Source organism: Vipera ursinii, assembly GCF_947247035.1.
Source record: "Vipera ursinii genome assembly, chromosome: 1".
NCBI lineage: Eukaryota > Metazoa > Chordata > Lepidosauria > Squamata > Viperidae > Vipera > Vipera ursinii.
The window spans coordinates 97,119,536-97,134,823 of NC_139512.1; the positions used below are offsets into that span (position 1 = coordinate 97,119,536).

At 42.8% G+C, this 15,288-nt stretch overlaps 1 protein-coding gene across 4 annotated transcripts in view; it reads right to left on the reverse strand.

Moving 5' to 3' along the window:
* Positions 1-15,288, reverse strand: part of LOC310636211 (F-actin-monooxygenase MICAL2-like) — an 87,400-nt gene that overhangs the window by 51,883 nt on the left and 20,229 nt on the right. For all 4 annotated transcript variants that reach the window (XR_014491637.1, XR_014491638.1, XR_014491639.1 and 1 more), the window contains exon 2: positions 11,118-11,474. Coding sequence is in view for 1 of the 4 variants with exons in the window: in XM_083355825.1 (XP_083211951.1) it covers positions 11,118-11,381 (264 nt within the window). In the remaining 3 variants the exon portion in view is untranslated. The remainder of the gene's footprint in view (positions 1-11,117; positions 11,475-15,288) is intronic.

Genomic DNA, 15,288 nt, shown 5'->3' on the forward strand with positions numbered 1-15,288 from the left:
AATATATTTAAAAGCCATATAAAAAGGCCAATACAGTGGCTTCCGGTGGCTCCGCGGCGACGGAGACAGCCTTCCCGGGCTGCCCGCGGCTCAGCTGTTGTTTTTTCGCCCGAAACAGCGCCGATCAGCTGTTCGGGCGAATTTGAAGCCCCCTCCTCGGGAGAAGAGGAGGGGGCGAGCTCCCAGGTAGGGGTAGAGTTCTCCAGGGCCGCCTGAGCTTATGGCTTGGGCGGCTGAAGGATTGAACTCCCCCGTAGCCTGGGCTGCTCCCAGCTGGCCGGCGCCTCTGCTCCTGATTTCTTGGAGCAGAGCCAGGCGTCTGCGACCACCCCTGCCTGAAGGAATGACTATGGATTAAAGGAGCAGGCAGAGCGATACAAGAGGAAAAGGTGAAGAGGATTATTATATTTTACTCTCCAGCTTGATGGACTTTTTTGGATTATAAATCTGAAGTGAAAGTGCGTCACATTTGGTAAAAGATGGCGGCTAAACCACCCCCTAAAACTCTTCGGAGTGCTGGAACTTCTCCTGTGCAACAATCATTACTGCAGGCGCTGCATCCTCCTGATGTATTGACATCAAAGGACTTACAAGATGCTCTTGAAAAACACACCCAGGTAATTTTGGACTCAATTAATGATAGATTTGTACAGATGGAGGAGAAATTGGAGAAATTGGAGGAGAGAATGGAGGAGAGGATGGAACAGAAGTTCAGAGTGATGAAGGCAGACATCTTGTCTTCAGTGTGTAAAGTGGCTCGCTGTGTGGAAGAATTGGAGGAAAAGCTAGAAGATTTGACTCAAAAGAATGCTATATTAGAAGCAAAAGTATTGGAGAATGAAGATAAAGTGGAAAAAGAACTGAGTCTTGCTCAATATTACCAGATGCAGTTTGCCATTAGAGTTAGAGGTTTAAAGGAGAATACCAAGGAAGATCTAAAGCAGCTAGTTTCTGAGGCTTTTGAAGTAGTGTTGAAACAGCCAGCATCTGAAATAAAAGGAGGCATGGATAAAGTGTTTCGTGTGAATTCATGGATTGCTAGACAGAGAAAGTTGCCTAGAGATGTGGTGGTATATTTTGCAAAAAGGGAAACTAGAGATGAAGTTATACGAGCTGCTTATGATACTAAAGTTGTGATTGCTAATCAAGAAGTTTTGGTCTTAAAAGAAATTCCTCCAAAGATTTTAAGGAGAAGGAAGGATTTTACATTTCTTGTGCAAGAGCTCAAGCAACGAGATATAAGGTTCAGATGGGAGATCCCAGTTGGGTTGATGGTGACGCACGAAGGTAAAAGGTACCGTTTGGTTACTGTGATGCAAGCGCGTGACTTCTATAATAATGTTTTAAATGCAACGCCATTAACACTTCTGGAAGCTGAAAAGGGATCTGGAGAAGGAGTGCATCAAGAGGTCGAAGGTGGTCAGATAGAAGACAACGGTGTTGGAGGAGATCAAGATACAACTTCGTCGGATGATTCTATAGAACAGAGGGTGATGCGTGCTGCTGCAAAACGTTCTAAGAAGAGAAAATAGCAGGATTTGCAGAAGTCTATGGAATTTCTACGACGTATTCATAGTCAAGTGTGGGAGGTGGGAAAAGATCTGGGTGTAGACGCAATATATTTTTTATATGTGGTGGTTTTGTGGAAAGGGTGAGTTTTTTTGGATTAAAGTTTGGTGGAATATATAGAAGATTTCTAAATGGAGGTTAAAGTTTTGTTCGCAATCTTTTTTATTGTATGGAATAATTATAGATGTGGTACTGGAAGAGGAACGGCCGATTACAGAAGAGTGGACTTTAAAGTTTTCTGATTTGGTTGAAGTGGCGAAGATTTTGGTTAATTTGAAAGATTAGTTGTAAGAACGTTATATCATGGAATGGACAAAATGGATGGAGTCTATTTAGGACAAGTATAGGGTTGAGAAGTATTATATAGTATTTGAATAATTCTTTTTTCCTTTTTTTTTCCCCTGTTTTTTTTTTCTCTTTCTATTTTGGGGTTTCTTTTTTCTTGTTTTTAATGTATATTTAATATTATTAAGGTTTGTTTTATCATATATAAGCTAGAAAGTATTTTTTTTATTTTAGTTTTTTATATATATTTAATATTGCTAAGGTTTGTTTTATCCTATATAAGCTAGAGAGTGATGGATTTTAGAATTTATAGTTGTTAGTACATGGTTGCTTATGTTTGCTTTTCTTTTTTTTCTTTTTATATATATATACCTTGTATTCAGCTCTGGGAAGTCGGGGGGGGAGGGGGGGAGGGGGGGAGGTAGGGGGGGAGGAGGGAGGGAGGGAGGGGGGGAGGTAGGGGGGAGGAGGGAGGGGGAAGGGGGTTTTTTTTTAAAGGAAAATTGTATTTTAAAACTTTTCAATAAAAAAAAAAGGCCAATACACACTGAAATCAAATGTGTTTTTTAAAAGTTCCAAATTTTGTTGTTGTTAGCTGCGAAGTCGTGTCCGACTCATCGCGACCCTATGGACAACATTCCTCCAGGCCTTCCTGTCTTCTACCATCTTCTGGAGTCCATTTAAGCTCACGCCTACTGCTTCAGTGACTCCATCCAGCCACCTCATTCTCTGTCGTCCCCTTCTTCTATTGCCCTCGATCTTTCCCAGCATTAGGCTCTTCTCCAGTGAGTCCTTCCTTCTCATTATGTGGCCAAAGTATTTGAGTTTTAGCTTCAGGATCTGGCCTTCTAAAGAGCAGTCAGGATTGATCTCCTCTAGGACTGACCTATAACTATTCATACTGATAGAAAATGGGGGTGGGGTGAAATTGTTATAATACATATGATAACAATCGCTACTGTTATTCTCAGAATACCTTATGTTGTTTTACTATCAAGATAGTCTTAGCTTAGTGAAGCTTGAATTGATTTTTTCCCCTTCCATTATAATGTGTAATAATTAATATTTTAAATATTAACTAGCTTCATATTTCCTGAAAAATCTATTATCATTTCAAGCCTCGGCTAAGGAACAATAAAGTTGAACTTTAACAAGGAGCACAGTTGCCACAGACAGCATTTATGTACCCTTGGTTCAGCTAGCTGGAAATACAAAAACAGCATGGTGAACTATTTTATTGTGGAACTGCATAAAAAAGGCAGTTTGTATTCCAGACATTATCAAGCAAAAACAAACAGATTAAGCAATGTACTTATAGCCAGTCTGTCTGCTTCTGAAGCACTGACTGGGAAAAGTGATTAGGATTACGTCAGATTGCTTGAAGGTGTTCCATTCGCATGAACTTTTAAAGAGCAGGAATGGCCTGCCCAACCTTCTCTGTAAATATCAGCTCCACTGAAAAAGCCATTCATTGCTTCCACTGATATCAGATCAGCTGGTATCCCACTAGCAGAAATATGATGTGTTGTTGTTGTTGTTGGTGGTGTGTGTGTTATAGATCACAACTATATTAAGGCAGGTAGTAAATCACTCGCTTCCATGTTAGAGTTCGGATCCAATTGAATCCCTCCCTTCTGAATAAGAAAATAATGCACAGTTGACTTACTAGTAATGACAATGAAGTAATGTTTAGTTTGACACACACACACACTCCTCCACAGTATATAAGAGCCAACATTGCACAATGATTTTTTAACTGTCAAGATTATGAATTATTGAAGGTTTGGTCATAAAAAAATAATCCTGTCTAAGTGCTCTGCAGGCCTTTCTGCACAGTATTTAATAGACTAATTTCAGCTTTTTCAGAAGCACGTGATTATTCTACCCAATAGCCCATTTTCCAATTGTGACTACCAATCAAGTTTAGTAAAAAATATGTAGAAATTCAAAGAAGAAACATTAGAAAATATACAGTGATTCCAATTTAATCAATATGAAAAATGTGGTTAAGATTTTGTGTTCCTCAGGAATTTCAATTTTTTTGTGTGTTCCTCAGGTATTCAAAATTGATTTTTTACAGCCATCCCTATTAAATCAGAGACCAAAGTAGAAATGGCAATGCTTACTTTTTCCCACAAAAGCAGAGATTTATCTGTCAAAATTCTCCCTCAACCATTAAAATGTTGTCTATTCTAATATTGCTGTATCCAACACCTGAAAATATATGTTTATTTAAAACTGAATGTCACTGTTTATCTCTTATAAATCTGTTGCTTTTCCTCTGGTTTTTGTTTCAGATATTTTTGTTTATTATTTTTCACTACTGTATGTATGTATTTACTTCCATTCAATCATCTATCTGATTCTTAAAGACTACCTGGACAAATCTGCACTTTTCTTGGTGAGGTTTTCAAAAGTGGTTTTTGCCACTTTTGAAAGTGACTGGCCCAAGGTCACCCAGCTGGCTTTGTGCCTAAAGTGAGACTAGAATCTCCCAGTTTGTAACCTAATGCCTTAACATTTTATTTTTATTTTATGTATTTTATACATGCACACCTCATTACAAATAATACAATGTATGTATGTATGTATGTATGTATATATATAAACTATATGATAGATAGATAGGATAGATAGATAGATGGTTAGAAATAATAAGATAGTAAGATGCAAGACTGCTGTGATATTTATGACTATGCAAGAATTTCAACATGATTTTCTAACATTTAGCAAAACATTCTAGACCGTTCACAGAGTTTAATTCTATGACCATTAATGCTCAACATGAGAATCATACTTTGTTCCAAGTATATTTGTTCTCGCTAATTGTATGGAAGATTTTACTTCCACAACTGATTTATATACTGTGATGTAATTTAATCTTCTAAGGTGCTAAACCCAGTATATTTGGTATCTTAATGCCAGTACTGCCTCAAAGTAATCACTTGGGAGTTGTTCTTGTTTCTGCACTTCCTATCACTCATATTTATATCATAGATATTTTTTGACAGGAAACAATGAATCATCAGTAAAGAATGCTTGGTTGATAGTTAAATTTGGCTGGAAATCCAGTCAGTGTTTTCATTGCATTCCTCAGATTGTTTCCATACATACAGTCTGGTTACTCTGATAGCATATAAAACAATTTGGGATCATTTTGGAGTAATTGAAATTTATTAATTGATACTGTCCTTTATTAAAATTTCATTTTTGTTTTAGTTTCTGTGGAATATTCCAATTTTAAAAAATGACAAAAAGCCATTGTTAATAATAAAATTTGGTACTGCCCTTTCTTTTCTATCCTGGGGATAGAAAATACATTTTTAAAAATCACTAATTACAGAAGAACACTAAGTACTTAAGTTGCACATATAAAGTCATATTCCATATATTCAACATGCAAGTCAAATTATCCTGTTCACATCAACGCTACAGGTAGTCCTCAGTTAATTATTTAGTTCACAGGTAGGATACTGCTGCAAGAGGAAACTTATGGCCAGTCCTCAAAGCTGAGGCTGTCACAGCATCTCCATAGTCACATGATCACGATTGAGCACTTGGCAACTGGCTCACAATTATTTATTTTTTATTTATTTATTTATTTTATTACATTTATATACCGCCCTTTCCCTGAGGACTCAGGGCGGTTTACAGGGAGTTAAAAACCAGCAATACAAAAATTAAAAACCAATTTAAAAAAGATTAAACTAACCCTGTGCAATTAAAAAACCCCGATTAAAATAAATTTCTCCTCAGCCTGGGCCCGAGAGCTCGAAGAGCCAGGTCTTCAGGCCCCGGCGGAATGATCGGAGGTCGGGGGCAGTCCTCAGCTCCACTGGCAGCTGGTTCCAGAGGGCAGGCACCCCCACTGAGAAGGCCCTATCCCTGGGTGTCACCCGCCGGCAATCTCTTACCGGTGGGACCCTGAGCAGACCCTCCCTGTGGGAGCGCACTGGGCGAAGGGCATTTGATGCCGGCAGCAGGTGTTCCCTCAAATACCCCGGACCCAGGCCATGTAGGGCTTTATAGGTGATAACCAGCACCTTGAATTTCACCCGGAGGGCAACCGGAAGCCAATGCAGCTCGCGGAGTAGAGGTGTTACATGGGAGTATCGGGAGACCCCCATTACAACTCGCGCGGCCGCATTCTGCACCAGTTGAAGCCTCCGAGTGGTCTTCAAGGGCAGCCCCATGTAGAGAGTGTTACAGTAGTCCAAACGGGAGGTCACGAGCACATGAGTAACTGCGTAGGGCATCTCGGTCCAGATAGGGACGCAACTGGCGCACCAGGCGAACCTGTGCAAAAGCCCCCCTGGTCACGGCTCCTATGTGATCTTCAAAATTGAGTCGTGAATCCAGGAGGACGCCCGAGTTGCGTGCCCTATCAACGGGGGGTAACACCTCACCCCCCATCGTTAGAGGTGGAATAGTCTGGTTAGCCCGAGATGCCGATATGCACAGCCACTCAGTCTTGGCGGGATTGAGACGAAGCCTGTTTCTCCCCATCCAGACCTGAACCGCCTCCAGGCACCGGGACATCACGGCGAGGGCATCACTGGGTTGGTTAGGGGTGGAAAGAAAAAGTTGGGTATCATCAGCGTACTGATGATACCCCACCCCGAAACCACGAATGATCTCGCCCAGCGGCTTCATATAGATGTTGAACAGGAGAGGCGAGAGAACCGACCCCTGAGGGACTCCACAAATGAGAGGCCTCGGGGCGGATCTCTGCCCTCCCGTCAACACCGACTGCGAGTGGCCCTGGAGGTAGGAGGAGAACCACCGTAAAACAGTGCCTCCCACTCCCAACCTCCTGAGACGCCGCAGCAGGATACCATGGTCGATGGTATCAAAAGCCGCTGAGAGATCTAATAGGACCAGGACAGAGGAGCAACCCCTGTCCCTTGCCCTCCAGAGATCATTCACCAGCGCGACCAATGCCGTCTCCGTGCTGTGTCCGGGCCTGAAACCCGATTGGTACTGGTCCAGATAATCAGTTTCCTCCAGGAACAGAGGGAGCTGATGCGCCACCACACTCTCAACAACCTTCGCCAAAAAGCGAAGGTTGGAGACTGGACGATAGTTGTTTAAAACAGCCGGGTCCAAAGCAGGCTTCTTGAGAAGGGGTCTCACCACCGCCTCCTTCAAGGCGGCAGGGAAGACACCCTCCTTCAAAGAAGCAGTTATTACTGCATGGAACCAGCCTCGTGTTTAGTTTAGTTTAGTTTTATTAAATTTTTATACTGCCCTTCTCCCGAAGGACTCAGGGCGGTGAACAGGGCATATAATAAAAATACAAAAATACAAAAGTTAAAATAGAATTAAATTAATGCCCAAAATAAAACAATAAAATATACAAATATTTAAAACCCAAATTAACTCCACATCAGGGAGTTCCCTCCCGAGCCGCATAAGCTAGCCAGGAGGGGCACGGATCCAACAAACAGGTGGTGGTGCTCAGTCTCCCCATGATCCTGTCCACATCATCAGGGGAAACAGGGTCGAACTCAGTCCAGATAACGTGCTCAAGACCGCCCGATTCCTCCACATCAGACTCTGCCCAGTCAGAGTCCAGGCCGGTCCGGATCTGAGCGATTTTGTCCGCCAGATGATGACTAAACTCCTCGGCTCGTCCCCGCAAGGGATCCTCTCTCACCTCCTGGTTAAGGAGGGAGCGAGTCACCCTAAACAGGGCGGCCGGGCGATTATCTGCGGACGCGATAAGGGCGGCAAAGTAGTTAGACTTCGCTGTCCTTATCGCCGCAAGATAAGACCTTATAAAGGTTCTTAACTGCAATCGGTCGGATTCAGATCGGCTGGATCTCCAACCGCTCTCTAGACCTCGTCTCCGACACTTCATCTCCCGGAGCTCCACAGAGAACCATGGGGCCCAACGGGATCTGCGCCGGGTCAGAGGTCGCATGGGTACAACGCAGTCAAGTGCCCTGGCGGCAGCCGTTTCCCAGGCCTCCACCAGAGCATCGACTGGGCTGTGGGTAAGGGTGATAGGTATAGGCCCAAGCGCCCTCTGGAACCGATCGGGGTCCATTAGGTGCCTGGGGCGGAACCACCTGGTCAGTTCCGCCGCCCAGCGGCGGGGGGTGGCATAGCGGAAAACCAGCCTCAGGAGGTGGTGATCTCACCATGACAGAGGGGTGATGGACGGGGAACCCCCTCCCAGATCATCCAACCACTGTCCAGATAGGAACACCAGGTCGAGAGTATGATCCCCCACATGAGTCGGGCCCTCAATAACTTGGGTCAGGCCCATGGCCATCATGGAGGCCATGAACTCCCGAGCTAACTCCGACGACCCTCCCAGTGATGGCAGGTTGAAGTCACCCAGGACTATAAGCCTGGGGAACTCCACCGCCAACCCTGAGAGAGTGTCGAGCAGCTCAGGCAGGGCTGTTGCCACACAGCTGGGTGCCAGGTATGTAAGCAACAAGCCCAACTGAGCCCGAGGACCACATCTCAAGAGGAGGGATTCACTCCCGGCCATCTGGACAATGGTGGCCTCCCGGGGACACAAAGTCTCCCGAATAACCACTGCCACCCCACCACCCCTGCCCTGAGCCCGTGGCTGGTGCAGCACCCGGAAACCTGGCGGGCATAACTCGGTGACAGGCACCCCTCCCTCCGAACCCAACCAAGTTTCTGTGATGCACGCTAGATCCGCACATTCCTCCTCGATCAGATCATGGATGAGGGGAGCTTTGTTAACTACAGATCTAGTGTTAAAATAGACCAACCTGAGCTCAGGGACCTGATCACCCTCATCCCCGGGTAAGAGTGTGCTAACCGGAGGGTCGGAGCGCGCCACCGCTCAGAGATAGTGGGGGCGCGATCCCAGGTGTTGATATGGCCCTCTGCGCAAGCACCTGCTGCCATTCCCTATCGCCGTGGGGATTTGAAGCCCCACCCCCACATTCCCAGAACCAGCAGCCACCTCCCCCGACCCCGTCCCCATCCCGTCAGGACCCCTAACAGGTCCAGACTGAGTGCCGGTTAAAGATTCCCTCCCTACCCCCCCTCCCTCCCCCTCCCTAACCTTTTAAAATAACCGGCTAAAAATTTTATCAGGGGCCTCTTAGCACGTCTCAACTCGAGGCCCCTATCTAAGCCCAGCCACCTCTCGGAGTCCCAACGCTTGGGCTCGTCATTAAGGGGAGTATGGAAACAGGTGGAAGGTCGCACCCAGGAGGCAGGAACCCCCTAAGGGCATACAAGTCCGCTTCGGAGTAACGAAGGTAAACCATACAGCGCTAGGATAGTCTCTTAGGGCAGATGTTATAAATATGTCCAAAGGGTCGCTCAATGATGGTATATAGATGGAAAAAGAAGTCCAGTAGGCATATCTCTTAGTCCACAAGGCCATCTCAGCTCTCACCTGAGATGGCAATCCAAGGGACAGCCTCAGTCGTCCTCTCACTCCGGCTGAGGAGTCCAATCTGGAGTAGAGAGAAAAGGGGGGGTCCTGAGCCAAGCCCACCCCAGCTGGTCTCTCACACCAGTGAGGTGGTCGCTGACCAGTCCAAAACCGTCCTCCCACCACGGTCAAGTCCCAGCCAAACTGGACTGTCAATAGGGGGGTCTTAATTCCCGTCAGGCATGGAGCTAGCCATAATGCCTGCCTGTCAGCAGAGAAAGCAAAGAACAGGCAGGCCAGGCCTCTGTCGATCCTCGCGTCGCCGGCCAACGCCGCCAGTCTGGGGGGGGAGGGCAAAAGCATTCTCTCCCCAACGCCCGTCCGCCAGTCCAAACGATCTTCCAGCGGCGGAGAGAGGCATTCCCAGCAGCTGTCTTGAGTCCGGGCATTCGCCGACACATCCGCCGAGGCTGATGACCAGGCCCACAGTCCACTGTCGCCATCTGGGAGGAGAAGAAGGCTCTGCGCCACCAAAAACGGCGCCTGCCAGCTGATGGTCGTAGGTAGGTCTCCAGCCGGTGGGATCGTCGCCGCTGCCCCTCCGTACAAGCAGAGGGTATCCACGGCGAGCGGGCAGAAGAGGAAAGGCAGGCCAAGACGTCCTGAACTTTCACGGCGTTGCAACAGTGCTCGGCAGGTCGGCAGGCCGGAAATTTTCAAACGCCGCTAATTCGGAGGGGGGGGCTCAGCGCCACAGAGAACAGTGCCCAGCAACTGTTTTTAGATCCCCCGACCCCCGGAGTCGCCCCATCGTACCGTGGGCCTCCCTGAGCTGGTCCATTAGGAGCCGTCGTAGAGCGCCCGAAGCTTAGATTGCGGCCGCCGCCATCCTTGAGTTGCAGTCAAGTAGCTCTCGGGCAATGAGGGAAGATCCCTCAATTATGACAGTTACAGCATTCTGCGGGTCATATTATCGCCATCTGTGACCTTCGTTGCCTGCTCCCAACAAGCAAAGTCAATGGGGAAGGTGGCAGGAGGTCCCATATGGTGATCTTATGATATTGAGCTAAAAATCTGTGCAGAATTCACAAAACAGCCGCAACGGAAACTTCCATCGTCAAGTTGATGTGGTCACGTAGCATTGCACTTCACAACTGCTTTGTTTAGCAACAGAGTGCCAGTCCTAGTTATTGTCATTAACTGAAGACTACTTGTATTATCCAGGGGTCTTCAAACATGGCCCTTTTATGACTCGTGGACTTCAACTCCCAGAATTCCTCAGCCAGGCATGCTGGCTGAGGAATTCTGGGAGTTGAAGTCCACGAGTCATAAAAGGGCTAGGTTTGAAGACCTCTGAGCTAATCCAATACAAATGGATTCAATTTTTCAACTAGGTGTTTCCCTTTCACTTAGGTAGTGATCATTCACTTACAGGTTCTTATGAAAGCTGACAATGGAAACTATAAAGCTTCTTTTGCTTTGTATTAATTAAGTGTTCCCAGCACTCTTTGCATTCTTGACTTTGAATGCAATAAAATTAAATATGACAATAGTCTTCCTCAAATACATCAAACAAGTACATATATTGTAATATTTTAAAATTAGCATGTGAATTTATTAAGATTTTGTGGTTATATTTACAGTAGAGTTTAAAGTAACTGGAAATTTACAAGTATATAACATGCTCAACTTTCCAATACTAAAAGCAGATCTACATTAGCCTCATGATAGAGTATGTATGAACAGCAAAGCACTTTTGTCCATAAGAGGAAATCTGTCCAGAATTATTATTAAACCAAAAGAAGCATCCCAAAATATCTTCTACAAAAGCAGAGTGTCACCCGATTTATTCAAGCAGGATCAGATTCAAAATAAAGTCCAAAATTCACCTTACCTTTGTGTTGGTACAAGATTTTCCACGTTTGTATTCCTTATGGCTTGCCCTCTTATCTAGCTTATTCCACAAAGCTTTGGCCTTCCAGCTGGTCACTTTTGATTTAAGTTTGGCATAAAAGTTCCTGTTGTCCAAAGGGTCTAATTCAAGATGGCGAGTGAGAATATTAAAAGCCTGAATCGAACCTTTGCATGTTGAGGCTTGAACAAAGCTTTCAAATATTTGGTTAGCTTGGTTGTACTTATCATTGCCTTTTTCACCCATGTTTCAAGAAGACTGAATAGCATGTACAAATGGCATTCTTTTAAGCAGAAGTTCATCTGAGAGATACTGTCAACTTGTCCCGAGATGTAACATCTACAAAGAGACAGAAAAAAACCATTAGTGTAAATCAGGACAAAATTCCAAATCTTTACAACATACAACATAGAATACTTTAGAGAACTCAAAGGGTAGATATCAAGGAAGAAAAGTAGCATTATTGAGAGAATTTTAAATAAAACTGCTGCAACTACAGAAGTTATATGTTATGTTATTCTGATATATTTATGCTTCTGATTTGTTACATGATTCTAACACATTTACTTATCAGATTGATACAGTTTATATAAATTTGTATAAATGCTTATTAATTTATATACATCTCACACAAAGTGACTCTGGGTAGCATACAATAAAACCTACTATTAAAACCCACAGCAAATGCCATTAAAAACAATTAAAGAAAGAAGACCACAAGTAGGAGAATATTACACATAATACAGCCACATGTGGGCTTCTTATAACCAGAGGATTTCCAGGCTTGCTGGAAAAAAAAACATTTTAAGGTCATTCTGGAAGAGGATAACCTCACCTTGGAAGAGACAATGTTTAGAGAATGGATGGAGCTTTCATGTATGCTTCAGTAACCTTTTGCAAAGTTTCAAGCTTTGGTTTATTTTTTGCTACTGTGTTCTTTGATGCGGTTTTCAATTTTTTAAAGAAATAAAAAAAAGTGTTATACCTTACAGGTTTGTAAATATAAGGTAAAGGTAAAGGTTTCCCCACACATGCGTGCTAGTCGTTTCCAACTCTAGGGGCTGGTGCTCATCTCCGTTTCAAAGCCGAAGAGCCAGCGCTTGTCCGAAGACGTCTCCGTGGTTACGTGGCCGGCATGACTAGACGCCAAAGGTGCACGGAACGCTGTTACCTTCCCACCGTAGTGGTCCCTATTTTTCTACTTGCATTTTTACGTGCTTTCGAACTGCTAGGTTGGCAGAAGCTGGGACGAGTAACAGGCGCTCACTCTGTTACGCGGCACTCGGGATTCGACCCGCCAAACTGCCGATCTTCTGATCGACAAGCTCAGCGTCCTAACCCACTGAGCCTCCACGTCCCTTACTTTGTAAATATAGTGATCTTTAAATCATTAACTTGTATTCTCAGTAGTTCATAAAATATGTAAATGCAACCTATGGGCTTTATTGCATTTTTTATTTTATTAGCCGTTACTTGAAATGCAAATTAGTCACTGACTGCTTATGTTTGATACTGTAAAATAAAAAGGAAGAATAGTGAGGGAATGGGCTGGCTAACTTTTCCTTTCTACCATTTGCTCATGAACATCAATTCTAAACTTCTTTCCTACACACAAAATGCTACACTAACTTCCAGACCTCCCAAAATACATATTCCTAGAAAATATAAAGATATCAAACTTTACAGACTTTCTTAATAGCAATTGCAAATCTCTTTCCCACAATTTATCTCTTCCACTGGTTCTATGAAATTAATTTAGGTCAGTTACAATTCAGAAACTTTGGGAATATTATTTAAATAAAGGCAAAGCACACTTGATTCTCATTAGAAACTTTTCATAGTCTATGTATTTTCTTAAAGATATCAGCACAAAGGTCCTTCTTATTACAACATTCAATGCACAAGTTTCATAATGCCTATATTTGCAACAAAAGAAATCATAAAAGCTGCTATTCAGTAGAGTGTTTTAGGCATAAAAAACTTTGGATAGGTAAAACGAGTTTTAATATGCATGGAAGATAAAAGCTCTTTATAACAGAGAAACATAATAATGCATAATGCAATTGCAAAAGATAATACAAATGAAATTTCTTAGGATTTTGTATGGATGTATACAAGGAACCAGAACAAATTTGTTTGGCTGTAGTGCTACCAGTGTCCCAGCACAAAGTCATGGGCTTAGTGGGCAGTGATAGAATTACATTTTTAAAATAATTTTTAAAATTTGTCTGTGACATATATCTTTGTAATAAGTATACAACTTTATGGATTATATCAAGAGATACTATTCATATATTAAGAATTGTTAAAAGAGAGAACAAAACTCTAGCAACTGAATGTAACTGCAATTCCTTTTTAATGAAATTATTATCATTTTCCTCCTGGGGAGTATTTTGACAAATTTGTTATTCCTTATTCCTCCACACATCAGGAATGCATTAAATACATTCACCATTGCTAAAATTCTTTTTCAGTAATGTTGCTCAACTAATGAATACTGGATTCTACAAGATAAACAAATAATGAGAAATTTTTCCTAAATAATCGCAACAAATTAGGTAATGTTATCAACTCTTTCACCACTGATCAGTTTGCCAAACTTCTTTAATTGGACTGAAATTGTTCTTTATTAGAGAACATCAGCTCCATGAAACGTAACCTATGCTCTTTCTTTCATAGTGGTGGGAAAGTTCCTTCTTCCATAGATGATCCCATGTTTCACACTACATTCATTATTTCTTTTAAAAGATTTGTATGGCTTCCCATCTTAAGACAACTTTAGTTGGTTTACGGTGATAAAACTAAGAAACCCATATAAACAAATAACAATCAACTTCCAAGATGCCTCAAAACTCTCTACAGGCCACCCATCGCCCATTGCCTGGGTAAAGGAGCAGGTTTTAATGGTCTTCTGGAAGGTTAAAAGCATTGCTGGATTGCTGCGTAAAGGTGTTCCATAAGGTAGGGGCATGTGTCAGGTTGATCTCTGTGTTTGTCAGCATCTGTATACTTCCGAGATTCCACTAGATTCAGGAAAAGAACCTGGACCCTTCTGGTCTGGAAGAACAGGCAGATGCTCTCAGGAAGAGGTGATCCCATGAGTAACCTGCCCTTGTGCTACAAAGAAGATGGGGTCAATCTAGTCTCCAAAGCACCTGAGGGCAAGACAAGAAGCAATGGATGGAAACATATCAAAGAAAAATCCAGCCTAGAACTAAAGAGAAAATTCCTGACAGTAAGAACAATTAATCAATGGAACAGCTTGCCTTCAGACATTGTGGGTGCTCTGGAGGTTTTTAAGATGACATTGGACAACTATTTGTCTAGAATAGTAGCTTGAGAGGAGGGTTATATTAGAAGACCACCAAGATCTCTTCCAACTCTGCTATTTGGTATTCTGATAATGCCTTTGTATAAAGATGTTGCAGATGGCAAAACAGGTCCCCATTTATGTTTTCCCAAGACAAGGAGTTACCCAGAATTCAGCATACTACAACACTACAAGGAAGGAGTCTGATCATATCTTTCAATAACCTTTATTGTAATTTTTTTTTACTCTGGGCACAACGGCACACATCAAAAATGAAATTTAGAGCGGGCAACTAAATTTCATTTTTGATGTGTGCCATTGTGCCCACAATAAAAAAAATGACAATAAAGGTTATCTTATCTTATCTTATCTTATCTTATTTCAAATGTTCAAGCAACTCTGCTTTCAACTGTTCCTTGATCACTCAGAAGAAAGGTAACTGGAAAGATTCTGAGAACTAGGGATTAAATAGTCAGGTGCACTGAATGCCCCAAAAATGCACTCAGGGGAGAGAGGTAGGTAGGAAGGAAGGTAGGTCAGTCCTGTATAGGTGCTGGACTGTTTGAAATATTGGTTCAAGAGGGTTTTTTAAAATAATTTTGAGTTTGTGTTATTAGACAAACAAAAATTGATGAAACTATTTCCTTTTTCTTCAAGTTATCTTTCTTAAACGAGATTGGCTGCTACATTTCTTCTAGAATTACAGTTTATAATAGAATAAACCAAGAATTGCAAGTAGGCATCATCAGTACTTTTTGTCAGTTGTATCTTCCTTCTGTATATTTATATTACAAATTAAAGTTTATATTCACCTAGAATAGTATACTGCTTGTATTCTGCTAA